At 41.9% G+C, this 27,999-nt stretch overlaps 2 protein-coding genes across 3 annotated transcripts; both read left to right on the forward strand.

Annotated features, from left to right (window-relative positions):
* Positions 1–590: 590 nt before the first annotated feature.
* LOC146384492 (TIMELESS-interacting protein-like) lies at positions 591–9,929 on the forward strand. The gene is made up of 8 exons (XM_084936473.1): positions 591–806; positions 1,299–1,389; positions 2,791–2,866; positions 3,191–3,313; positions 3,400–3,463; positions 4,302–4,520; positions 8,676–8,897; positions 9,842–9,929. Coding segments are annotated over exons 1-8 (933 nt in total). The 5' UTR covers positions 591–670; the 3' UTR covers positions 9,844–9,929.
* LOC146384493 (mitochondrial inner membrane m-AAA protease component AFG3L1-like) lies at positions 9,813–27,985 on the forward strand. 2 transcript variants are annotated; one of them, XM_084936470.1, is made up of 15 exons: positions 9,848–9,926; positions 10,522–10,595; positions 10,864–11,013; positions 18,746–18,817; positions 23,165–23,289; positions 23,443–23,704; positions 24,585–24,722; positions 24,813–24,966; positions 25,050–25,157; positions 25,485–25,610; positions 25,721–25,831; positions 25,960–26,075; positions 26,199–26,399; positions 26,499–26,693; positions 26,863–27,985. In XM_084936470.1, the coding sequence occupies exons 2-15, from the start codon at positions 10,587–10,589 to the stop codon at positions 27,088–27,090; spliced, it is 1,995 nt and encodes a 664-aa protein (XP_084792596.1). In that variant the 5' UTR covers positions 9,848–9,926; positions 10,522–10,586; the 3' UTR covers positions 27,091–27,985. The 2 variants fall into 2 exon arrangements, with proteins under 2 accessions (XP_084792595.1, XP_084792596.1); XM_084936469.1 differs by lacking the exon at positions 18,746–18,817 and having other exon boundaries at positions 9,813–9,926.
* The last annotated feature ends 14 nt before the right edge of the window (positions 27,986–27,999 follow it).

Consider the following 27,999-nt stretch of genomic DNA (forward strand, 5'->3'; position numbering starts at 1 on the left):
TCTTGTGTCTGTGCTGTGTCACATCATTTTGGCTCAAAAGAGTTTACTTTATTGCTATGTTAGTTTTTTGCTATTTTATTACTATATTTATATTTGTATTGTACAGCACTTTGGTCTACCAGGTGTGTTTTTAAAGTGCTATACAAATGATGATGACGATGAGGTTTACTGAACAGCTGAAAGACTTTAAAACAAACCTGTTACTTTAATGATATTTCTGTGGTACTACAGAGTCCAAAAAAAGTATCACAGTAATAATTCATCCAAATTGTAACTTTTAACTGTCATTATCAGCCCAAAGGTTCACAACCAGTGCATCCCTGATAGAATGTAAATATATATACAAATCTATAAATTGTATTATGTATATAACTGTGAAACAAACATAATGGACCATTAATGTATCATAATAGTACATTTCAGAATTTGGGGTGTACTTCCAGGTGGGATGAGTGTCTGTACAGCTCCTCCTGTTGATGTAAAAAAAAAAAGTAAATGCCAGTTTTTTTAGGTTTTCATGTTGATGTTGTAACACAGTAAAGAATTACTCTTACAGAAATAAATGTCATTCATTTTTTCAAATTGCAGTTAAATTCATGTAACTTAATGCTGATGCTGTTGACGACTGGGGCTCACACGTCTTTTACTTTGTCTCCAGGACCGACTCACCATGGTTGACCCACAGGAAAATAGCCTGCATGACATTCCTGACTATGACGGCATAGAGGATGAAGCTTTCCCCCCGCTCCCACCACCACACTCCCCAGGCCGGGGAGGCCAGGAGGAAGGAGACCCTTTTGCAGATGGTAGATGCTGCTGTGCTCTTACAGGATTACTATGAGGTCTTTAAGATGTGATGTGATGATTCAGAACTTTGTATGTGAGGAGAAAGATTTTAAATTCATGGTTTAATGAAGAATAACATAGAAAAATAAGATTCAGGAAAATAAGGCCAATGTGGGAGAAATACAACCTCCCATAGTCTCATAGTCCTTCCACAAAGCTGTTTGGAACAGCTTGATAATAATGAATTTGTTAGTTCAGCCTAGAATTAACAAATGCATGAACTGGTTTTTCAGCATCACTCTGAGACTGGATGTTTCTAACAATAACAACACACATGTTTTTGTTTGTGTGAGCAAGTGAAACCTATCAGATAGATACTGTTCAAACCAGCACATTTCTTCTGTAACCTCCGATCTATAATTTGTCTGGATTTAAAGATAAGCTTGAAGTTTGCCACGCTGCCAACAGAATGAGTTAGAAACACATCCTGTTGTCATGTGTTTTCAATGCAGGAGATGAAGGTGAGGTATCACAGCTGGCTGATGTCCCTACTGCTAAAAGGAGAGGCGTGAAGAGACCCCAACCCAAGCTGGACTCCCACAGGTAGCAAAGACAATTTATATTACGACAGAGGGTTGAAATGCATTAAAATGTGCATTTAAATAGGAATTTGATGTCATCTTGTGTGAGCTGGGACACAAGGAGGCCAAAATCATTGATTGACGTGTGCAGACTATCAGTGTTGAACCAGGTTGAACACACGAGTCTGTGACTGCACTGGTTTTTATCACCATTTGAATAATAATCGTGCACAGAAGCTCAGAGACACGCTGACACAGAGTTGTTGCAAATGTTTGAAAACTTAAGTTTGTGGAAAGAACTTTGCACAAAAAAAGTGATGTGATATTATCTGAGTGGTGACACCTGTCGTTTAGCAGAGTACTGCAGCGTCTTCTTACGCTTTAGCGGCGGGTACAAATGACTGCATCTGTGTGATGATGGTGCATCTTCACTCTGCCAGTCATTTAAAGAAGAAAGACTCTAATACCATTGTTGTTTTCATCATTTGGATGGGGAAAATTCCCAGACTGAAAATTGTCAGAGCGTTGGAGACATCCCTGGATGTGGTGAGAAAGATGGATGCCCTGGTTATGCCACACATGAAAAGCAGAGCTGGTGCTGCTGGATTACAGGCCCCAGTCCAAGAAGCAACGGGTTTTCTTCAGACTCAGATTCAGATTATCTTTGCTGGACCTCCCATCACATTTCAGCGTGCCCTGAGTATAGCATGATGAAAACTGTGTGCTGTAACTGTCTTTAGTGTGTTTAGTATTAGTTGTTTCCAGTCTCTGTACACCTTTAGTGTTAGTATGGTTAGTATTGCCAACAATAAGTCAGGCTCGTTCCCAGTGGTCTCCCAGTGGGTGTCCCAGTGGTCTCCCAGTGGGTGTCCCAGTGGCACTCCTCTGTTACTGTTCTGTTCACAATGTTCCTGGACAGAACTAAGTTATACTAAATCAAAGGATGTTAAATAAGCTTTTAAGTAAGAACGTCGATTATACTTAGGATAAAATTTGCAAGCTGTATTAAAGAAAAACATAGATTTTCATTTTATAAAATATTCAAATTAATTGCAACTTTGCAATATATATATATGTATATATATATATATATTTATTTAGATGGAGAAATTTGACTATTTCTCATTATACTGCCTTATGTACAAACAGGTGGCAAAAGAAAAGTTGTGGGCACCCTGAAAACCAAACAGCCTACCTCCCCAACAAGCTACTGCCTACTGAACATGGTACATCTAAAGGCATTGATATTTCCATTCAGAGGGTCTGTCTGTGTTGGCCCTGTGACAGGCTGGCGACCTGGCTGCTGGGATAGGCTTCAGCCATCCACGATCCTGAATTGGATAAGCCAAATATGCCTGGATGTGCTGCTAACCCTGCTTGTAATCCATTAATGGTTTAACTTAGTCTTAATATTTTTTCCCAGGCTGATATCAGATAGAGGGCTTCCAGCTCTGGGCACTCTCTTTGACAATATCCAGTTCAAAGGCAAAGGACACGAGGTAGGATATGATAACATCTGTCCCACCAATTACCAGATGTGAATGAACATTGGTTTTTGAGCTAAATCTGTTTGGCCTGTCAGCTTTTAAATAGATGTCCTAAATTTGGTTTGAGACTAAAAGGCCAAAAGTTGCCCTTTCTGTCGTGGTCAAAAATGAGTGAGGTGAACCAAAGGTTGGTTATACCAGATTAAGATGTCTTTTTTAATAAGTCTTTTGTTCCAATGACTGGAAGTCATTTTTTTAGTGGGAAGAAGAAACGTCCTATCACACAAAGCCCTCTTTCATATCACTACTCGCTGTTTTTGATGTTGGCCCCATTAGGCTGCAGACCTGCGGCTGCTGATGCAGAAGATGGAGAACTGGGCCCACAGGTTGTACCCCAAATTGCAATTTGAAGATTTTATTGACAAAGTGGAAAGGCTCGGCAGCAAAAAGGAAGTGCAGGTGAGAGGAAGCAGTAGAATATTTCCTGCAAGCGTGTGGGATTCCTAATGTTCAGAATTTGTAATTTTTTACTCATTCTTTTATAGACATGTCTTACACGAATACGACTGGACATGCCCCTGACACATGAAGATTTTACAAGTACAGATGGTAAGAAAAAAATCATTACTGATGGGGATACGGTGGATTAGGGCTGTGCGATATGACCAAAATCTCATATCCCGATATAAGAATTCTATCGTCCGATAACGATATAAATCACAAAAATGTAACATTTTCTGTAAATTCTGTGAATCTCGGGCAGCTCGAATTGCGTGAAGTGTTTCCAGCTGCGCATCATGTAGCTGGAGTCGAGTGTTTTAACCGATGTATGAAACGATACATTTTTAGACATAAGTTGTAACGGCCGCCGTTTTCTTTGTGAGTATTTATTACACGGCGTGCTGCGGGGAAAAGCCTGTTCTAACGTTTGAGTCTAAGGTTTATTTTTTAGCACCTGGCGGCTCTTTTTTAACTTCTCATCCGTAAACAGTCTGCATACTCGTTCATGTGATTCAGTTTATTTTGAAAAGTCTCAACAGGCTCTTGAGCTTTATTCTGAAAGGTTTATGTGGAAAATAAACAAGCGGACACGCCACGCGATGGTTTTACCGTCGTTGTTGCTAACCACAACGCATAAAAACAGGCGCTTGTCCGTCCGTAGCTGGTTATATTAAATATAAGAGAAAGAGAGAACTTTAAGAAATTAATATAGCCACTACAGTGACCATCAAAACCATGAAAATATATTACCGTAAACAGTTTATTTTGTGACACCACGAAACAAACGATAGCGTAAAATGAAACATAGACGTTTTTATATCGTCAAACCATATATATCGTTATATCGAACAGCCCTATGGTGGATTCACACCTGCAGGTGCACATAGGAAATACTTGCCATATTCCACAGGACTTAATTATCAGCATTGCTTGAAATTGTGTTCAGGTGCTGGTGACGAAGAGGTACAACGTGAACCGGAAACATTTGGGGATCCTGATCTATTCAGCAGAGAGAGCTTTATTAATGCTCCCCAAGGGCAGATTGCCGAAGCCCTCGCTCCCCCACCTACTCCCTCTCTGACCGAAGAGCAGCAGAAACGCATTGAGCTGAACAGACAGCGGGCCCTGGAAAAGAGGCTCGCACGCCAGCAGCAGCAGCAAATTGGTAAGAATGGCAAAAATGTATCATACAGGTGGGACACAATATAACAGAAATAATTAATGAATCTGCTACAAAACATCCAGCGAAGGTTCATAAGGATCATCTAGCTTTATTGGTGTATTAACTTTATATGAAAATACAAAAAGCAAAACATTGCATGTACAGTATATTGCCAAAAGTGTTTGCTCTTCTGCCCCCACACTCATATGAACTTGAGTGACATCCCATTCATGACGTCCGCCTGTGCAGCTATAACAGCTTCAACTCTTCTGGCAGTGTTTATGGGAGTTTATGACCATTTGTAAGGTCAGACACTGATGTTGAAGGCCTGGCTCAAAGTCTCTGCTCTAATTCATCCCAGTGGTGTTCTGGTCAGGACTCCCATGCCAGAGTTCGTGTCTTTGTGGACCTTGCTTTGTGCACTGGTGCCCAGTCATGCTGGAACAGGAAGAAGCCATCCCCAAACTGTTCCCTTAAAGTCGGGAGCCAAAATGTCTTTGTATGCTGAAGCATTAAGAGTTCCTTTCACTGGAACGAAGAGACTGAGCCCAACTTCTGAAAAACAACCCCACACCGAAATCCCCCTGCCACCAAACCTGGAGCTCTGTTGTCCTGGCAACTGCTAAGTTGACTTGTCTATCGGCTTTCCAGATTGAGAACTGTGATCCGTCGCTCCATAGAATGCATCTCTCCTGTTCTAGAGTCCAGTGGTGGCGTGCTTTACACCGCTGTGTCCCATGCTTTGCGTTGCACTCTGTGATGTAAGGCTTGGACTACAGCTGCTCGGACATGGAAATGGATTCCACGAAGCTCTCTGTGCACTGTTCTTTAGCTAATCTGGAGACCACGTGAAGTTTGGAGCGATTGACTCCACAGAAAATTAGCAACCTCTGTGCGCCTCAAAATCCCTAAAATCCCACTGACTGGGATTTTACGTGGTCCACCACTTCATGGCTGAGTTGCTGTCGTTCTCAAACACTTCCACTTAGTAGCAGCAGTCTGCATGCCTAGGTGCTTGATTCTATACAGCTGTGGAAGTTACTGGATCACCTGAATTCAATGATTTGGATGATGAGTGAATACTCCTTACAATATAGTGAAGTGGATATAGTGTATATATCCACCAGAAACCCTGAAGGTCATCACAGTAGTGACGAGTTCCCGTATTGCACAGTTCGTCCAAACCACCAGAGATTCATCACATTAAAATGGTAAATGGCCTGCATTTGTATAGCGCTTTTCTAGTCCCTAAGGACCCCAAAGCGCTTCACACTACATTCAGTCATTCACACACAGGCAATGGCAAGCTACATTGTAGCCACAGCTGCCCTGGGGCACACTGACAGAGGCGAGGCTGCCGGACACTGGCGCCACCGGGCTCTCTGACCACCACCAGTAGGCAAACATGGGGTTAGTATCTTGCCCAAGGGTATTTGGCATGCAGCCTGGGATCGAACCACCGACCTTCTGATTAGTGGCTGACCTGCTCTGCCACCTGAGCTACAGCCACCCCGTGGGGAGTTTGGTAATAAAAGGCAAAGCATGTAGAAAACATTAGTTTAGTTTTAGCGTAGTATTTTTGTTTTTGCCTTACACTTGTGATCCAAACTGTTTTTACTTCCTCTTTAGTTAAAACGGAGCCAGCTGTCTGCGATCTATTGTCTTCAAATCTTTAACAGTGACATTAAATCGTTCTTCAGGGTCCTCATTTACCACAGAAATGATGTAATGTGATTTAAATGAGACCCATAGAAAAGAAAATGACCTGTTGATCGGTCTCTATTATGAGCCTTCACCCATAAAAATGTGTTTACAATTGATAACACTAGATGGTGATATGAGACCATTTCCATTGTATTACCCGAGCATGATTTACTCATCGACTTTAAACTTTCAGATTTTAGTTATTAGTCCTCCTTAAGGGGAGCCAATCCACCCGTTCTCCCTTAAATTGAAAATCTGTTTTTACCCCCCTTTTTTTTTTTTTTTTTTTTGTCCTGTATAGAAACTAAACAGCTGACATTGTTCGGGTAGTGTAGCTTCCAGAGATCTGAAGTTAACGTGAACTCTGGAGGGCAGTCAAAAGCTTAATTTTTTATAATGCAACATACTATTATTTACATACATACATATTATTTTAATAAGCAGTTTCAGGGTTTGTGCTGTTTTAATGAGTGTTTGATGGAAAACGACACTGGCGGGATTTGAGTCACATGACAGGTGAGTCCTAGTAAATAATTTCGAGTATGTGTACATAACACAGGCTAATGTTTAAAACTATTATTATTATTTTGCTAGCTATCAAACTTGCTGGAGAAATGATTGAAATGCACTGAGTGTGATAGAGTATGGCAGTGCTAGTACAGCAGTTAGTTATGGCATGGTGATTTATGCAGTATGCTTTAAACTTGGCTAACATTACTTAGCAGTAGCAGTAATATTAGTTACTTCACTCAAGTGAAAGCTTTAATCGTTAGTCCGACACTTAACTAGCCAACTTAAGACTTAAAGAAAAATTGGTAAAAAGAGGGACTGATCCATGTGGGCACAAAGAAGCCATTTTTTGTGCTACTGAAGTTCCCTGGCTTTCATTCAAAATGTGTTTATCGTGAGCACCTACACATTAAACAATTTAACAATTAAAAATGGCTTTAAGCTCACATTGATGCCTGTGGGGCACCATCAGCCACTGAGACAACAGACACATTTTAGTGCTTTAATGAATGAATATTTCATACTTTAAGGCTGCCTGTTTATTTAAGGGAGATGAACAATACATTCTTATTTTACATAATTATATGACAGGTGATGGACTGAATAAATAGATTTTAGGTCGATGTTTGTGCGTTCTTAAAGTCTTATATGTTGAATTGAACTGAGTGTGTCATCTGTTCAAAGCCTCTCCCAGTCAGTGCTGTTCTCCATGCCTGTCTTACTGTACATGGTGTTATTAGCACAAACACTTTAAAGCTGATCATTTAGGACTTTAACAATAATACAGACAGCAATGTAGTCAAACATCTCACAGTTAGTTTTATTGGGAATGAACTTTAACCTGTTAGGCCCCCAGGGGTTTTCTGAGCTTCCTGCTCGAAAATGAAGAGGCCAAAATAAACGGAGTATTTCTCTGCAATTACAAACTCTGTGTAAACAGTCTTGGTATCAAAATAAAGCTAACGCCTGTGAGCTGTCATCAGAGGGGTAAATATTACTGCAGATGTTACTATGTCAAAGTTACTGTGACTCAAACATAGAAAAATTAATTTTTTATTTCCCTCACCTAATTTTTAAAAGTATTTTATAGCTTATATGCTATAAAATATACTTTGGGTCACATTTAACTCCAGAAAATCATAAATCAAAATATGGATATTACCTGTCCACAGTTTCATGGTGACATAACTGCTCTTTTAACTGTTTGGTGTTTGTAGAAATGGTTTACAGCTGAGATTCAGAGGCTTCTGTGGACACTACTCATGTCAGCACTTATATTTCTGACCTCGTGTTATAACCGATTAAATGTGATCTCCTCCCTTTTCCCCCATTTTTGGTGGTGTGGGTGCTTAACTAGTTAAAGTAACAAACATCTGTCTCCTGTTTTTGTGTCACGTAGGAAAGAAGCATCAATATCTGATGAGCAGACTTATTAATTTGTGCAGATTTCTTGTCTTGTGTGGTTGTTTTTTCCAAGTGGAGATGAGCATCTCTAACAAGTTGATTTGTTCACATTTGCACATCTTCATTTTTGAGACAAATGTGTTTTTGAGTTTGTACACTATATGCATATAAGACAACCATTTCCTTTTTCAGTATTTTTGTGTGGTGCATTTTCCTCTGTTTTAACAAAAGGGGAACAAAGAACATTTAAGTCAACCTAAGACGATTTGTTTTAATTTTTACATGGTCTTACTGAGGTGATGCAAAGTGGAACATGTATTCTTTTTTTTGGTAATGTGCTGGAAAAGATTCATAATAGACCTTGAATGTGCTTACATTTGACCCTGAACAATGAGTATGAACCCTGCAGTTTACTGTTTCATTTTTCATTATCTCAGCTTCTCAGATGTGATGTTTTGCCTGTCTTTTATAAATCGTAGTAGACTGAGTGTGTCTGTGTTGACTGAAACCATCACTGTTTCTAATTCTCAACCCTTTCAGGCCCTTCAGACTCTCAGACTGCTGACATGTTAGGAGACAAACCTCCAGCTGCGTCCTCACCAAATGTCATCAACAGTTCTACCGATGGAGATGAAACTGTAGAAGATCCTGACCTCGAGCCTACCAACAACACCTCCACGCAACGAACCAGCCCGCTTCCCCCCAAAGACTCTGAGCCCGCTGAGGCTGAGGAAGAGACCGGCCTCAGCCCTGAGCAACAATGTATGTAACCCAGTGTGTAGTATGTGAGCTGTAGGTGAGATTGCTGTCAACTGACCATCACCCTCTTCCAAGCATTAAGTGCTCGTTCAATTATGAACAGTTCTTTCTTAAGCTACTGCTTTTAAAACAATATTCTGACAAACATATTCTCCACTCTGTTACTCCACCAGCAGCCTGAGTCATTGATACAAGCGAGGATAGATCCAAGCTTTCATGTTGTTTGAATTAGATTCTGGCCCTACCGTCTGAATGTCACAGCAGAAACCGTGGCTCATTGGGCCAGCCAACATTTTTGTAGTCTTCTGTTATCCAGTTTTGCTGAGCCTGTGTGAATTAAATGGTCTGATTCTTATATACTTACTTCTACTCTCCTGGAGTACTCAAAGCAACTATATATACAACATGCCTCATTCACACAAGCACTTCTAAACTCAAGTGCAAACTAATAAACATTCACACTCTGATGAACGAATCTGAGGGCAACTTGGGGTTAGTATCTTTCCCAAGGGTATTTGGCATGCAGACTGAAGCCAAGGATCGAACCACCAACCTTGCAGGTGATCTGCTCTACCACTTAAGCCACCCCGTAAATCCCGAATTACAGCCTTAGCAACCAGGAGTGGCACCTGGTGTGGTCTTCTGTTGCCGCGGCTTCAACATGTTGTGCGTTCAGAGATACCCTTCTGCATACTGAATGTTGGTTGTAAAGCATTGTAAAACATTTTCTCACCAAGAACCAGGAATGTATTAGTTAGCTATAATATATAATACAGATATATAGTATTTGTCCTTGACTCATTCCCTAATGAGTCAAAGATGGACCCACTGAATGAATGTGACCTCCACTGATTAGAGGTTTATAGTTGCTAAAAGCCATTCTTCAGCAGGTTGTTGTTTGTAGATGGTGTCCAGTGTACCAGCGGTGACTGTGTGGTCTTTTTCAGAACATAACTCGGACTCCAGCTAACTTCCTGTCCTGTCGCAGATTCCAGTTAGCTCAGCGACGACTCTACGCCACAGAGCCCAAAGGTGAGATCTGCTTTTCTGTTTTTCTCAAACATCAATAACTATTTAAAAAACTCACAAAGTTTGTTTCATTTGATATTATTGTGAATAGTTATTCACAATTTTTATTACCAAGAATGTGAAAAACAAAACTAAATGGCTAAATACACTGGTGGTATAACGCATTTTAAATTAGACATTTCAAATGCTGATGTTCAATATGAGGAATCAGCTTCTCGAGACTCACGCAAACCGGTGTCAGCCCTGTGACAGGTTGATGACCTGTACAGGTGTACCCTGCCTCTTGCCTTATGACAGCTGGAATCAAGTCCAGCACCCCCTGCTGGTCATTTTCCTTTGCAAGGCCAAAATGTGTTTGGTGGCCATCAGAATTTTTTTTTAATATGAAAAAACCCTAAAAATTTACCTGAGTAGCGTCCTCGACTTGAGCCAGTGAGCGGTGATCACAGGAGCAGGGATGGGGCTGTAACTTCAGATCAAACGCATGTCAAACTGAAATAAGTAATCGGGTTTAGAAAAGAATATCCTGATATTTCATGGATAAAAACTGAGAAACTAGAAAAGGAACTGTAGCTAAAATGACATTTCTGAATTTCAGATGGAAAAAAAGGACCAACCGGAGAAGGAGGGAAGAGAGGAGGAGGAAAGGACTGGTGGAGGCGAATGCAGAAGGTATGTCGTAAACATTGAAAGAACCATTCAGTTTTTATTTTACAAAATAAGTGTAACAGAATTATGAATACAGCCTCAGTTTTTCAATATATTTATTTTATGTAAGGGGCGAGCAGCCCAACGCTGTTCTTACTCATCTCTTATTTCTTGTAGCTGACCAATTTTTCCTCAAATCAGCATCATCCTTTCCTCTGTCATTAGCGTGCCATCGCATTAACAAATAATAACCTGCAGGTAACTTTCCTCCTGTGCCTGTGTTGGTCTGCAGGGCGACTTCCCCTGGGATGAGAAGGATTTCCGTTACGTGGCGATCACGGCGGCCGGACTGAGCTCGGCTCTGCTGTATTTCTGCTTCAGAGACACCGGCAGAGAGATCAGCTGGAAGGACTTTGTCCACAGCTACCTGGGCAGAGGCAAGGTGAGGATGTTTGCTCCCAGGCTGCAGGGATATTTAGTCCTGATTGTAGTGGTTGCTGACAGATGACATGGTAACCAGCCACCCACATGAAGGAAGCTGTTTTTACTCCCGTCCCTTTAACCAAGTGTTCACACAGTGCCCACAGATTGCAAAAATAGCAAAACACACAGAATGCTGTAATTACATTTCAGTAAACACTGGCCCGTTCAATCCAAAGCAGAGAGTTTAAGTTAAGTTTGAGAGTCAAGTTGAATTTGGTGAACCCCTATTATCAGAGTGCATCTTTGTAAGGTGACTCGGCGCTCAAACTCAAACATTGCCTCCAATCCTCTGTCTGTGTGATGAAATGAAAAGGTGGCTTAATATCAGAAATATTATAATTCTGATCATTTATCAGTACTGACACTTGTGAGACTTCATCAGAGGTGTGAGCATCACAGCAGATGCCTTTGTGACAAAGTAACTGAGAATAAAACACAGAAAAACATGAAGGAGATTTTCCTGGCTGGGCTTTTTATAGCAGATGACCTTAAAAATATTCTGCAATTTTGCATAATTTTAAAAAGCTTAAATTTCTTTAGTGTTGAACAGCAGAAATTAGGCTTTCTTGTCCGAGGTCATTTAAGTAAAAAAAAGAAAAGAAAAGAAAGAAAGACAGCGGCCGACATCGCTGCAAACAACGGTAGACTGGTGGGTAATAAGCAAGTGAATAATGCAGAAAACAGAGATTTGAGACGGGAAACTGTTCTTGAAGTAAAGAGAGAGAGAGAGCTGTGCATGAATTGTGATTTCTATCGTGGTGGGAGCAAAACAGCAAAGTAAGAGGGAATTAATGATGACATTTATCAAATGTGAAGCGTAGTTTTGATCTTCTTTTGCTGCTGGTTCAGTGAATTTTGGTTGGAGAGAGACAAAACCTGCAGCTCAGAATCGAGCGCAAAAAAGACGTAAACACAAAGCGCGGACCCGACGCATCAGAATCAGTGAGCTGTCGGCTTTCGGCCACGACGGCGTGTCCGTGTACGTGCCGTCGGGTGAGAAAGCCGAGAAAAAGAAAGCTGATTCTGATGCGTCGGGTCCGCTGTGTTTACGTCTTTGTGTGGAATCTGTTACCTGCTCTCATTTACTGTTTGGTAGTTGTTGAAATAGTTTTGTGAGCTTTAACCTGAGTTTCTGGCAAAATACATTTATATTTAAAAATCGATTCAGGATTTAATGAATCGATATCGCTTTATTCAAGCTAGGGCTGCTCAATTAATCAAATTTTAATCTCGATTATGATCTGGGCTTTCAACGATCATTAAAAATGACTGAGCCGATTATTAGCCCCTCCCTCGTGCTTTACTCTCGCGCTGCTCCGTGTGGCAAATCGAGCGCACCTCTCTGCATTTCGAACACGTGTCACAACAATTAAGAGCAGCGGTCCCCAACCTTTTTTGCGCCACGGACCGGTTTATGCCTGACAATATTTTCATGGACCGGCCTTTAAGGTGTCGCGGATAAATACAACAAAATAAAACTAGTACTGGTACCGAAAAAAGATTTATTCGTAACACACGTGAAAAGACCCAGGAAAACCGAGTAAACGATAACAAAATAACGCTGAAACCCGATTAAAAACCCTGAAAACCATACATCTCACACCTGAGCCTCAACTCTCGCGGCCCGGTACCAAACGACTCACGGACCGGTACCGGTCCGAGGCCCGGGGGTTGGGGACCGCTGATTAAGAGGACCTGAGGGAAGCTCGGAAAGCTAAGCAGAAGTTATTTGGAGAGGAGAGTGACTGCCGTTGGTTGAAAAGAGAGGTAAAAAAACTTCAGTGGTGTGGAAACATTATGGGTTGGCGGAGTCAGACGTGGATCAAGTAGACACAGTGTATAAACTTTGCTACAGTGTCGTAGCTGCACCACAGAGCAACACTGCAAAGTTCACTAAACATAGATGTTTACATTTTTCATTTATTTCTTATATTGCAAACATTTGCACTGTTATCAGTATTTGCACACTATTTTATATTATTTTTTGACAATCTTTAAAGTCATTATTCAATTAGGGCTGCCACGATTAGTCGACTAGTCACGATTACGTCGACTATCAAAATCGTCGACGACTGATTTAATAGTCGACGCGTCGTTTGAAGCTTTGTAAGATCACAAAAGACGCAGGAATAAGTAGTAGGATTTAAGAGTGTAATACCGGACTGAAACAGAAGATGGCAGCACTGCATGTACAAGGATGCCAGCTGCCGTTAAACCCCGAAGTAGAAGAAGAACTAGCTCTGTCCCAGAATTCATAGTGCAGCCCAGCTCAGTTTCCAACAATGGCGGCAACTAGTTAGTTTTAATATTACTCTTATTATTCTTTCTGGGTCACAAAATAAACGTTTAACATATTTTCAGGCGCGAATGTAGCTGTGTAAACCTTAAATATCTGCTCAGTTTATCAAGGCACCACATATTTTCAAAAGCGCTCCGACGTTTTCGGAGACGTCTGTTACCAACCAGCTCGATAGCTAGCCGGGGGCAAGGCTCACTAGAGCCGTGAGAACACCGGACTCCCGGCAAATCGTTTTCAAACCCACTGCTGTCTTTCACTACTCAGGTTAAACATGATATATAAGTCACTTAGATAACTTAAAAATGTTATTGTTTGGCTTTTTTTTTAGTATTTTATTTGTTCCTGAGTAAATCTGTTTGGCTGAGATTAAAGTTATAGTTTTTACACAGCTGAATAAACGTCAAGCAGACAGCTGATTATCAGAAGTGTGAGATGCTCGAGAATATACTCTGGTGTCCTGTTATATTTTAGATAGCAAGGAGCAGACGGCTGAGTTTATTAAACTCCACTGAAACAATCTGCAAATTTGATTTAAATTTAATAAACTATCATCTTGTCTTTATTTTTAGTTAGCACATAACTTAAACACTTAAAGCTGTAAGCTAATGATAGTTATATAAGAGTAGATGCTGCTGGTGCAATAAGCTGTACGTTTTACGTCCAGTGGATGATGATCTGATTAGTCGACTGTTGTGTGCCCACCTAATTACTAAATTAGGCAGAGCACTCTGAATTGAATCAGGACATAAAGCACGGTCTTTATCTGGCTTTATTGAATACTGTCCATCTTACAACTAGCCACTTAACGGGGCTTCCTTCGGACAACAACCTCCAGTTCAAAGGTCATCACATTAAGACATAGCCATATCAATACATGACATCCCCCTTTTCCTTAGACTCAAACTTTAGTTGTAATAACTTTGATGTCTTTTTTTTTTTCCAACATTGAACATTCTTTCTTGTCTTACTTTCTAACAATTATATTATCTAACTGTCTCACCACACATGTATCTTTCTTTTTTCAATATATACATGTCGACATACACATATGAACTTGAAACTTGCCAATTTTAAGGTACCTCTTCACCTTAACATATTATAGTTCATTTCACCACAAAATCACGAAACCTCTCGGGTATCTTTTTAGCCCTCTGTGATCTACTTGGTCTCTCTGGCCCCTGGGAGCCCTCTTGTGGTGTTGGAGTGAAGGTGTCAGTCTTTGTGGGTGTTTCACCTTCCTCCCTTTCAGGTATTGTGTCATAGTGTCCTTCTCTGGTCTCATTTGTCTCGTATTTCTTCACATGTGTGGTATTCCGGTGATAGTGAGCTCCTGTTGGTGATTCAATAATGACTTGGTTTCCAGTTCTGCTTACAATTTTGTGTGGTGTTGCGTTGAATGGTGTTGTAAACTTGTCCACTTTGTCTTGTTGAACCAGCACTGTGTCTCCCGTGTCAACTTTTGAATACTCAGCTCCCCTTCGTTCATCAGCATAAATCTTTGATTTTCCTTTCTGTTCAGCGTCTCTGTCACGCACGTCCAACTCCGTTGTTTTTGCCTCACCGATGTTCGGTAACTTTCCTCTCATTTTGCGGTTGAACAGGAGTTCTGCTGGACTTTTGCCCGTGGTTGGATGTTCAATGCTGCGATACACTGTTACATATTTTCTTAGCTCTCGCTTCCAGTCAAGTCCTTCGGCTTGTGCGATCCTGATTCTTTTCATCAATGATGCATTTTGACGTTCCACTTCTCCATTTGCTTGAGCCCATTTTGGTGTAGTTCTTATATGTTTGATTCCATTAGTTTCACAATATTCTCTGAACAGCTCAGATTTGAACTGTGGGCCGTTATCAGATTTGATGGTAACTGGTAGCCCATGTCTGCTAAATATACAGTCAATAGAGTCAATGACTTTTTCAGCAGTTGTAGATGACATTACATCATACTCATAGTACCGACTGTAGTAATCTATCAGTACAAGTATTGAGTGGTTCGAAGGTAGCGGTCCCAGTAAGTCTACCGCCACATCTCGCCATGGTCCATCCGGTAAAAGTGTGCTTCTCAGTGGTTCAGGTGGATCTGGTCTGGCTACTATTTGACATCCGTGACAAGCTTTACAAAATTTTTCTGCAGCTTTGTCCATCCCTGGCCACCAAACTTTTGTTCTGAGATGTTGTTTGGTTCCAACAATTCCTAAATGTCCTTCATGAGCTAGTGACAGTGCTTGAGCTCTGAGGTTTTCTGGCAATACAATGCGAGTTCCCCGCAAAACTATGTAGCCGATGACACACAGTTCATTTGCAATGGGTGCATATGTTTTGCATTTTTCAAAGTGTCCATTTTCAATAGCTCTTCGCACTTCTGTTAATTCTGAGTCTGTAGCAGAGGCTTCTTCCACCTCTCTTGTTGTGAGTGCTTTTGGAGTAGCATTAACTGCAACAAATCTCACATATTCTTCAGATTCATCCTTATGTATCTCTTTTGACGTGGTGTCAGACAGCAGTCTTGACAGTGAATCCGCAATGTTTTGTTTTCCTGCGATGTGCACTACTTTAAAGTCATATGGTTGCAGTCTGAGAACCCATCTTTCTATGCGTGCACAAGGTTTAGATTTCTGGCTGTATATGACCTCTAACGGCTTGTGGTCTGTGATGAGGTCAAACTTCCTGCCATACACATATGGATGTAGTCTCTCACATGCCCATACCAGTGCTAGGGCTTCTCTTTCTGTTTGAGAATATCTTCGCTCACAGTCTGTTAAACTCCGACTTACGTAGCACACTGGTACCTCTTCTCCGTTCTGTATTTGTATTAGCACTGCGCCCAAGCCTACAGGGCTTGCATCTGCTATGACTCTGGTTGGGGCTTCTTTGTCAAAATAGGCTAGGGTACCTGCTCTGGCTAACTCAGTCTTTAGTCTTTCAAATGCTTGCTTTTGTTCTGGCCCGAATGTAAACATAGTTTCTTTTCGAGTTAAACGTCTAAGTGGTTCAGAGAGTGTAGCAAACTGTGGTATGAACCTGCTACTGAAGCCTACCAGTCCAAGAAAGCTTCTCACCTCAGTAGCATTCTTCGGTTCTCGGGCTTCCACCACAGCTCTCACTCTTTCTTCAGTTGGGCCTATGCCTTTCTGTGTCAGCAGTATTCCCATGAACACGAGTCTGTCCATGTTGAACTGACACTTCTCTGAGTTTAGTGTCAGGCCACAGTCAGAGAGTCTCTTCATCACAGCATGCAGGCGCTTATCATGGGTTTCCTGGTCTGGCGCGTGTATGATTACATCATCTGAAATGTTCTCAACTCCTTCAATGCCAGCTAGTGCATTGGCAATCTCATGCTGATATTGCTCACTAGCTGATGAGACTCCAAATATTAGCCTTTTGTACCGGTATACTCCGTTGTGCACTGCAAATGTAGTTATCTCTCTTGACTCCGGGGTAAGCTCTGCCACATTTTCACCTATTTTCAACACTCCTAACTTTATGGCAGTCTTTTTCCCCAGGAGTGGTTCACCATTACCTCTAATCACAATAAATTCAGCCTCTTCAGTCCTGTCACCAATCTTGATTTCACATCTGAATGCACCTTTAACCGTGAGTGCCTGTGCTGAGGAATATGCATATAAATTCCTCTGCTCTTTGGGTACATATGAGTGACATTTTATCTTTTCAGCTTTTAGCTTTTCCCATATGTTTTCTCCCATCACATTACTTGTAGCTCCAGAGTCAACTAACATTTTCAACTCTATTCCCCCAACAGAAAAGGTAAGTTTCTCAGGTACATTATCATCATTCACAGTAAATGCATAATCATCTTGTTCAACAGCATTCACATTTTGTTTCTTTTGTCTTTTTGTACGACACATTTTTGAAAAGTGGTCCTTACCATTACACTTGTGACATGTTTGTCCTCGTGCTGGGCATTTGGGATCTTTGCCCATATGGTCAGTATAACCACACCTGTAACACTGTCTGTCTGTTTTATTATCATCTTTCATTTTTCCTTTTGGTCTGTTGTTCTTCTCTTTCTTTGCTGTAAAAATCCGGCTGACCGTGTCCTCTCCTTTCTTTTCCCCGGCGACGCTCATCGCCGCCATCTGCTCCTCCACACGTTCACAGTGTGAAGCCACCTCCAACGTGCGAGTTAGAGTTAAGCCTGGACCCTCCTCAAGCAGCTTTCTCCGTACATATTCAGAAGTGCATTTACTCAGGATAGCGTCCCGTATCTGGTTATCATTGTCAGCTTGAAAGTCACAGTCTTTTGCAGCTCGCCTCAAACGTGTACAAAATTGTTGCACAGTCTCACCTGGTGTTTGGGACAATTTGTGGAAAGTTTGGCGTGCGTATGCTGCATTCACTTGAGGAACAAAATAAGTGTTGAGTGCAGTCACCGCAGCGGTGTAATCCATCGCCTCTCCCGTCTGTGGTAGAGTGGAGAAGACGTCCTGCACGTCCTGTCCGGCCATGTGCAGTAGAAGAGCGCGTCTCCGCTGTCTGATCGCGGCTGTAGCATCATCCGTCAAAATAAGACCTTTCCCATCAGCAAACAACTCGAAGGATGTTAACCAGCGCGTCCATCTCGGTCCGAGCGTAGCTGGATCAGTGTAGCAGGCGAACGGTTGAATACCCGACTTTTCCATGTTAGCCCACAAGTTTTTCGCTAACACCGTGCCGCCGCTGGGTCTACTTCTCACAAAAACAAATCCAGGTCCGGGTCATCCTCGTCGCCATTGTTGTGTGCCCACCTTATTACTAAATTAGGCAGAGCACTCTGAATTGAATCAGGACATAAAGCACGGTCTTTATCTGGCTTTATTGAATACTGTCCATCTTACAACTAGCCACTTAACGGGGCTTCCTTCGGACAACAACCTCCGGTTCAAAGGTCATCACATTAAGACATAGCCATATCAATACATGACATCGACTAATCGCAAAAATAATCGGTGACTAGTCGACTATCAAAATAATCGTTTGTGGCAGCCCTATATTCAATACATTGTTATTGTTAAATAAATATCGTCAAATAATCGAGATCTCAATTTCAGTGAAAATAATCGTGATTGTCATTTTTGCCATAATCGAGCAGCCCTAACTCAAGCTACTCACCTCTCTCTATCTGCCTGTGCTTTCAAACGTACACACGAAGGACCACAGTAATATCTGGACCATGGCCAATCAGACAGGTCCCGCCCCTGACTATCTCTGATTGGTTTAGACCACGATATGGGCATAATGTGTGTCTGTTGTTGACCACACGGAGACTTTCAGACTTTCAGAGTTCTTATTTTGGTCGCACCATTGAAAAATGTGGTCACATTTGCGTCCAAATTGGTCGCACTCTGGAGCCCTGTACTAATGTTTCTGCAGGTTAACAGTTTCATGCTCTTTCCAGGTGGATCGACTGGAGGTCGTCAACAAGCAGTACGTCAGAGTCATTCTGGTGCCGGGAGCCGACACTGATGCGGTAAGGCAAAGCAAACCAATGCTCAAACTGATTTTGAAATAGATTTTTATCCAGCTGTCACAACCCCTAGTGGCTCTTCAAAGTATTGCTTGTGGTCAGTTAATTACTTTGTTTAATTAACCAAATTCAGTTAAATTTCTTTACATGTTTACATTAAAAAACTAAAAGTTTCTTGTTTAAGGATTTTTTTTAAAGGCACAATCTGGGTGTTATGTACATTTAGAGAAAGCCTGAAAGAGTTTGGGCAGCTAGAGAAGTTTAAAAAGTAAAACAAATGTAACCAGAGTAACCATTGACCATTAGTAGTCATGTGAAAACAACCATCAAATTCGCCCCATCATCCGACCGTCCAGTGTAGACCAAAGTGGAGATGTTTGGCACATTTGGAGAAAACTGAACATAGCATAGTCACACAAAAGCCTCATACTAACTGACAGCACAGTGGAAAGGCTGATGATTTGGGCTTAAAGTGGAATCTTCAGATGTATAAAAAGTGTCACAGTGAGGTGCTGCTACATACAGTACAAGTCAATATTAATTACTCTGTCAGACATTCCCTGAGGTTTTTTACTCATTAAAAATGTCAAAGTTGCACAAAGACTATTTTTATTTTGCATAGATTAAAAACACAAATGGCCTAGGAACTATGGAACGCCAGGACTGCCATAATGAATTAATTAAATACACCATTAAATAATTAATGAAATGTGTCAATAATTAATTAAAATTGGAATTAATTAATTAAATAAATAGGTATGACACATGTAATTAATTAATGATTGCCACATTTAATTAATTATTTATGTATTTCACATTTTAATTAATTATTGACACATTTCATTAATTGTTTAATGATATATTTATTTATTTCATTTTGGCAGTCCTGGCACCTGGCTCTCATCTTGAATTAATTTTATCTGTCAGCCTCACCCATCAAACTCAGGGGGCGGGGTTAACGCTGCCCATGCAGCTTCTCTAACATTTGATTGGTTGCCGTGCAAAGTAAGTCAAAACAGGTCGATCCTAGATAATCGATTGCTTGTGTAGACTTGGGGCAGCCAGGTATCCCAGAATGCATTTCCAATCACAGGCAGCAATGGTGGTGGTGTAGTTTTAAAATACCCGTTTTTCTGTCACCAACTACACTTTTAACAGTGTTTTAGCCGCGAATGTCGCGCCGTAATCTTCACATGTCTGGTCAGGTTGTCAACATAGAACATGTTTGCAAAAGTGCTCAGATGTTTTCAGAGATTTCACTAGCTCTGCTAACAGTCAGCATGCAGAGTGCACCAAGGGGGTTACGTTAACCGGTTTGTTTACATATTCCACTCTCCGTGTTCCACATGTTGCATTTGCAGATTCTCATTTTCACCGAACGATCGTCTCTTTCCACCTGGTCTTGTGTCTCTATGCTTCTGTAACATAAAGAACGAGCTGACATTTTTCTCACGAAACCAGCGATCAGCTCAGCAGACCCTCAGTTTACCTGCATGCATCCTCCTCCTTATCTGTCAGCTGTTTAACACCTGCTGCTAATTCAAGAAACACGCCTACGTTACCTGGTGATAGTCACAGTTTAACTGGGCAGCCGGTGCACAATATAACGCAATGTCAGCGCATTTTTCTGCGCAAGATAAGGAAATATAGTATTTTTCCCGAGCGCAGAGCTGCTGGAGCTTGTTTCCTTACAGAGCACTTTATAGGCGAACCAGCTTCATCGGCGGCTGATATCCAATCACCGGCACACAGCTTTGAAACCTCACCTGAGTTTTAGCTCTCAGTGGTTAAACGCTGGACTTAATTCACTCAGGTTTTGTCTGTCGGGTCACGTTTACTTCGCTGTTTTATTTACAACTGAGCAAATCGGTTTGACTGAGGTTAAAGTTACGTTTCATAACTGCATAGTTTTACAGACCTTTAATGGTTCACTGGCACATGTGTTAGACTGAACTATTCGCTTTTCTTTATCTGGTGTGTTTTGGATTTAACAGTGAATTTTGAGATTAAACTGACTTTTAAAATGTTTTATACAAAGAGGAAAGAGAAGGCGCATTTCCACCGAGAGGAGCAGAGTTTGCAACAGCATGTTCATCATGCAGACTGCAACCTGGACAGAAATATTATATCATCTGTTTCTTAATAGTTATTCAACTGTATTCTAAGCACCAGCTGTCTGTTAGAAATTTTAGAGTTTACTTAACTAAAAATAAATGGGGTTAACATATAATTTGTGTGATTTATTTATTTTTTTCTCTCTCTCTCTCTCTTTATTTTTTATTTTTTATTTATTTTTTTTTGCTTTTTCGGTCATGTTATGTTTAACTGTCAAAGGCTTGTTAGAAACTGTGTAACACATCGTGCAGACTTCTGGATGTTAGAAGAAAACTAATACTGCTCATGAATGAGACTAAAGGCAGGAAGGTGTCCTTTAAAACTAAACATGTTAGTAGGACCTCCCTATTTATATCATAGTTTATGATATAGCACGTGTATTTCAGTAATAGCCTACTGATTTCAGTGTAGTGGTGAACAGTCACACAGCTCACATGGGCCTTATCTCTGATACTCCTTAACTATAATTTATCCAAGTTAACTTCAGTTAACCATTCAGACGGTTCTTTTGCAATGAAAAACGTAAACACCCATGCTGCCGGTTGGTTTCCTCAGTGCCAGCTGTTAACGTTATAGCTGCTTATGCAGTAACCATGGTAACCACGGACTGAGCGGCTGGATCGACGGAGGTCAGACAACAATTTTACAGGTATGATCTTAAAACAGGACACAGCCACTATACGTGCTGGCCTCATATCAAATGTGAACGCAGACTGAGTCTATGTTTGACGTTTGTTTATATCTAATCTTCCTCTCAAACATTTAAACAGCAGCGAGTCTGCACCGGAGGGGATACAAACTCAAATTGTCGGAACAGGTTTGCTCGTTTCTTGCGTGTATTCATTTGGTAATTTATTAAATGTATAACTGTTATTCTAATCTGCTGCTGAGTCTCTTACACTGATGAAAATGCAGATAACACAGATCACGGACACCTGTTCAACCAATCACTTTCATTCTACTTTGACAAACTGACGTTCATCTGTTACAGTGTTGTTAGACTGCTATATTTTTTGGTCTTTATGCTGTAGATTTTCACGTCTCTAAAATAGTTGGCAGTATTAAGGATGCTTTTCTGTAAAATCATATTGATATGACCCGTGACATATTCGTAGATGACAGTTAGATTAGTCAGCTGGGAAACTCTGGGTTAACTCAGAGAGCTGAAGATATCGTGGATATGCTGACCTCGCTCCGTGGTGTACAGGGCCGTTTACCCTCATGATTAATATTCACAATAAAAATATTAGCCGAACATCATGAAGTCTGTATGTGTTTCATAGTGTCGAACAACCTTTGTACAGTTAAAGCCAACAGTTACTACATGACGGAAACACCAACGTTATTTCTTTTATGCGTTTATACACAGGTCACGCTGATTACTGAACAAAAACCCAAAGATCAGCTGTTAATCGGATTTATTTGCTCTCTCTCCTCCTTAAACATGTTTTTAATGTTAGTTATAATTCAGAATTGGCGACTGAAACACGTAGGACACATAAGAACATCAGGAAATAAAACCCGATAAATATAACCTCAGTAAAAGAAGTCAGTGTCAGCGGCGGTTATTACAGCTGTGTACCGGGGCCTGCGCTTTGTCGGTGTTAATAACAGCTCGATTGCTTGCGAGGCGAGCGGGTCTATCCCACGCTTTGCCCACCGACCACAAACCGACCAGACATATGAAGATTAAACCGCTACATTCTCGGCTAAAAAAAATATTAAAACTGTATTTGGTGACACACAAACAGGGTTTTTCAAAGTTCAGTTCTGTTAGTTTCCACATGCCGGTTGTTGTGTGCTAGAAACAATGGCCACCAGGCCAAAGCAATGGTTTTGACTCGATCAGCGTTAACCCCGCCCCCTGGGTTTGATGGGTGAGGCTGACAGATAAAATTATTTCAAGATGAGAGCCAGGCGCCAGGACTGCCAAAATGAAATAAATAAATATATTATTAAATAATTAATTAAATGTGTCAATAATTAATTAAAATGCGACATACATAAATAATTAATTAAATGTGGCAATAATTAATTAATTACATGTGTCATACCTATTTATTTAATTAATTAATTCCAATTTTAATTAATTATTGCCACATTTAATTAATTATTTAATAGTGTATTTAATTAATTCATTATGGCAGTCCTGGTGTTCCATAAGGAACAGGTAAGTCGCACAGTTCAGGCTACCTTTCTCTAGTTGAATGATGCATGATGTTGTTTGTCCCTCAGAGTTACGTCTGGTTCAACATCGGCAGCGTCGACACATTTGAGAGAAACCTCGAGACGGCAGTTCTGGAACTCGGAATGGAGTCAACGCACCAACCTGCCGTCATCTACAGCTCTGAGAGTGATGGGTGGGTTTGGACACACAAACGCAGCATGCATTATGTCAGCCAGAGGCTTTAATCAGGGGTAAAATCTTTATTAAAAAGGGCCTAACAACCTCAGTTTCTATAATAACATTTGTGAAAAAGTAGCTTTCCTAACGCTGCTTTTTCTTCCTTCAGCTCTTTCCTGTTGAACATGATCCCGTCCGTGCTGGTGATTGGCTTCCTGCTCTTCATGCTGCGGCGGGAACCAATGGGAGGAGGCGCTGGAGGTGGTAGGAATCCATTTAGCATGTCAACAGCCAAGATGATGAAGGACAACATCGAAGTGAAGTTCAAGGATGTGGCTGGTTGTGAGGAGGCCAAGCTGGAGATAATGGAGTTTGTGAACTTCCTGAAGAACCCGCAGCAGTACCAGGACCTTGGAGCTAAGATCCCCAAGGTAAAAATCCGAGTTTTGCAGACGAGGACTTTTCATCTGGTGGAATAATTTTGTGGTACTGCTGCCTTTTGCAGCACGAGTTTTACAGCATGTTTTGGAAAATATTTTGTTTGACATCCTCCCTGTGAAACTCCCACTATCGCCATATTTTCCCTGTTTATATCTGGTAGTATATAAACATGCACGCTCAGCGCAGTGTTCTGGGTAGGAAATTTTCCGGTTGGGAGGGGCCATTAATGATGCATTTGCAGCGTGTTTGAGAGAAAAAACTCTCAGTGAATTAGGTCTAGACAACTTAATATTTCCACGGCAGCCTTTATTTGATGGTTACAATAAAGTCATTTTAACCTCTCGATACATCAAGTGTATGCAATAGATCTCCCACCCCTAGTTTCTGCGATACCAATAACTTTGACTGCATTTGATCATCTGTTTTATTTATGTCTTTGCTTACAATCTTGTTTGTGTCTGCATGGCTTTGCTCAGATATGTGTAGAAATGCTTATGAAGAGTTTATTTCACATTGATGAGTCCCTGCTGCACATTTTATTAATAAAGCTTTTACTGTAGTCCATTTTATTAAGTTTTGTTCCATTCTGAAGATAAAGTACCTTTGATTTGAGCACATTATTAGTGTAAAAACACTGAGCTGTTTTCCCTGCTGTGTGTTGGAAATTCTGGACTCTTAACAGTTTTAATCCTGTAGTAGGATCCAAAAAGAAAAATCCAAAAACGAAACCTGAAATGAAATCAGTCATTATTCGTAAAGATACAGGCTAAAGACGAGGCATTTATAAATTAGTGCCGTTTTTTGAGGGACAGTTTGTCTTGGATGTGAACTGCTCTCAATCACTTTTAACTGATGCCGTTTCTATCTCAGGGAGCCGTGCTGTCCGGACCTCCTGGTACGGGAAAGACTCTGCTGGCCAAAGCTACAGCTGGAGAGGCCAACGTCCCCTTCATCACCGTCAACGGCTCCGAGTTCCTCGAGATGTTTGTGGGCGTCGGTCCGGCCCGAGTAAGTGAATGAACCCGGAGCAGATCCTGGACCATCTGAGATGACTCTGTTCAGACACTGAATGTTTGACTGTTCTCTCTCCTCATGAAGGTGAGGGACATGTTTGCCATGGCGAGGAAGAATGCCCCCTGCATCCTCTTCATTGATGAGATCGATGCAGTGGGGAGGAAGAGAGGAGGGGGGAACTTTGGGGGTCAGAGTGAGCAGGAGAACACCCTGAACCAGCTGCTGGCGGAGATGGATGGTAGGCAATCTGCATTTTTGAAGTGGAACATACTATCCCCCCAGCCCCCCATTAGATTTAAGTGTCTTCATCTTTTTCTACAGGTTTTAACACCGCCACGAATGTGGTGGTCCTGGCTGGAGCTAACAGACCGGACATCCTGGATCCTGCTCTGCTGAGGCCGGGACGCTTCGACAGACAGATCTACATAGGTAAGCAGAGTCTTTACTGCCTTACTGCAGTCTCCACATCTTAAAGTATTGGAATGTGCCCAAATCATTCTCCCACTAACCACAGTGCTGCCAGTTGGTGTGAGGTGTTGATTTGCTGTTTGCATTCTCCAAACATGCCATTTAGAAACCTGATTAAGTGTAAACATGGCAGCGAAATGTACCTACGAGGGATATCTGGGTTTTCCAATGTGATCAGCGTGCTGGAGGACGCATGCGGTGCCCTGTAAAATCATGCTCATGTTGAAGCTCCGCAGAATAAGTTTTAGTTGGAATGCAGAGGAAGAATTCTCTCCTGTCTTCTGTCAGGTCCGCCGGACATCAAAGGCAGGGCGTCCATCTTTAAAGTCCACCTGCGACCAATCAAACTGGATCCCAATCTGGACAAAGACGGTCTTTCAAGGAAGATGGCAGCTTCCACACCGGGATTCACTGGTTTGTAACAGTTGGATCGAATAACAACAATGTAACGGCACTATCGCAAAAATGTTTTTATTTTGAATCATTATATTTGATGACTGTTTTTTCCCGTTTGAATGAATCAGGAGCTGACATCGCTAGTGTCTGCAACGAAGCAGCTCTGATCGCAGCCAGGCACCTGAACCCATCCGTCAACACCAAACACTTTGAACAAGCCCTCGACCGGGTCATTGGAGGTGAGTGTGACATCACCTAGTACGTGACGGCTGTGTACGGTTGTTTCTTGTAATGGTCTTTGTGTGGTAAACAGGACAGTTTGTATCTGACGTCCTTACAGTCTGACTCCCGGGTTGTTTGCTTTCAGGTCTGGAGAAGAAGACTCAAGTCCTGCAGCCCACAGAAAAGAAGACCGTCGCCTATCACGAGGCCGGTCACGCCATCGTCGGGTGGTTCCTGCAGCACGCTGACCCTCTGCTCAAGGTAGGAGCTCTGTCCGTGCTTGGGCTGTGTCGTTTCTGTTATGACTCCAGCTGCTCTGTAAATCTCCACCAGTTACAGGTGTAGATGGGAGCTGTGGGTTAACCACACATGGTTTGTATCCAGGTGTCGATCATCCCGCGGGGGAAGGGTCTGGGTTACGCTCAGTACCTGCCTAGAGAACAGTACCTGGACACCAAAGAGCAGCTGTTCGACAGGATGTGCATGATGCTGGGAGGGCGTGTGGCTGAGCAGGTTTTCTTCGGACGGATCACCGCCGTAGCTCAGGACGACCTGAAGAAGGTCACGCAGTCTGCCTACGCTCAGGTACGCACGTGTGACTAAAAACACACTCCCTGTTTGATTCCCACCAGCAGAAGAGTGCTGTTTGTGCCGTGACGCATCGCTCTGCACCCTGATTTGCAGGTGGTGCAGTTTGGGATGAGCGAGAAGGTGGGACAGGTGTCGTTTGACCTCCCCCGACAGGGCGAGGTAGTCATGGAGAAGCCGTACAGTGAGGCGACAGCGGAGATCATTGACGAGGAGGTCAGAGAGCTGGTAAATCGAGCGTACGAGCGCACCCTGCAGCTCATCCAGGACAAGAAGGACCTGGTGGAGCTGGTGAGACTGTCTAATACGCAAAAACACAACATAACCTCAGATAAACGCTGAGTATTCTTTCCATGATTCATAGTTCAAATAAGGATGAACTGAAGCCCCACATCTGGGCTTCAGTTCATCCTCTGTCTGAAACAAACCAGTTAAGCTCCACCTCTGCTGTGATCCTCAGGTGGGGAAGCGCCTGCTAGAAAGGGAGGTGTTGAACAAGGCTGACATGCTGGAGCTGCTGGGCCCTCGGCCGTTTGAGGAGAAGTCAACGTATGAGGAGTTTGTGGAGGGGACCGGCAGCTTCGAGGAGGACACGAGCCTGCCGCAGGGCCTCCGAGACTGGAACCAGGAGAGAGGAGGGGAGGCGGAAGACAAAAATTCAACTCAGGACAAACGGCAGGCCATGTAGAGTCCAAAAAACACCCAACACGTACCAGCTGCAAAAAAAAAAAGGTCTGACAGAGTCTGGGAGGTCTGGGGCAGGTACTGGGTTTAGGAAGAGCACGTGGCCATTCACCCCGATTTGTTCTACCTTCAAGAAACTTTCTAGTTTAACACGTTTAAGATAAGGTGAAATTAACATGTGCACGTTCATGAACTTAAACATAAAAATACAAGATTTCACCAGGTGATTTCACAGATTTCAATAAAATTGTACTTTTTATTCAGTCAACTTTAACTTTACTTGTCCGTCCTGCAGAGGATCAATACCGCACAATCTGAGACAGCTGCACTGCTCGTTAGTGCTCTGTCTTTAAAATGTAAATAGTTGGTGACCTGTATAACTGATATGAAGGTTGGTGGTTATAATTTCCTACTACTTGTTAATAGTAGGGGCAATGTTGGGAGCACCTCAGATACCTCCTCCTCAGATCCACCAGTCTCTGGTCAGTCTCTGTTTGTAGAATTTGTCCAGAGGTTTCTTCTTTCCAACATCTGGGCAGGAATTTGCTCCAGAATGCCTTTAAGACTCAAACAGGAGGCTAGAATGTACACGATGCGCATTTAAACGGTGCATACAGACTGAGTCTTCCTTTATTTATTCTTCTAAAGGGGAGACCCCTTCCTGACCGATGCCTTGCTGATAATGAGGAGGATTATTTTCTGTGTGTCCAGACTAAAAACACTGGATCGTTTTTAAACTTTTCTTTTTGTGGACAGCAGTTACTCTTCATACTGACACGAAGAGTCGTCGGACCGAAACACCTCAGCAGCATCCGTCACTTCGGATTTCTTTTTGTACAAACGTTTTGATCATATTGATTTTTGTGTGATGTTAACAGAAAATAAAAAATGAAACATTTCGTGTAAGTTATGC

This window comes from Perissodus microlepis, chromosome 7 (genome assembly GCF_051167445.1).
Source record: "Perissodus microlepis isolate ML-2025 ecotype Zambia chromosome 7, ASM5116744v1, whole genome shotgun sequence".
NCBI classification, from domain to species: domain Eukaryota; kingdom Metazoa; phylum Chordata; class Actinopteri; order Cichliformes; family Cichlidae; genus Perissodus; species Perissodus microlepis.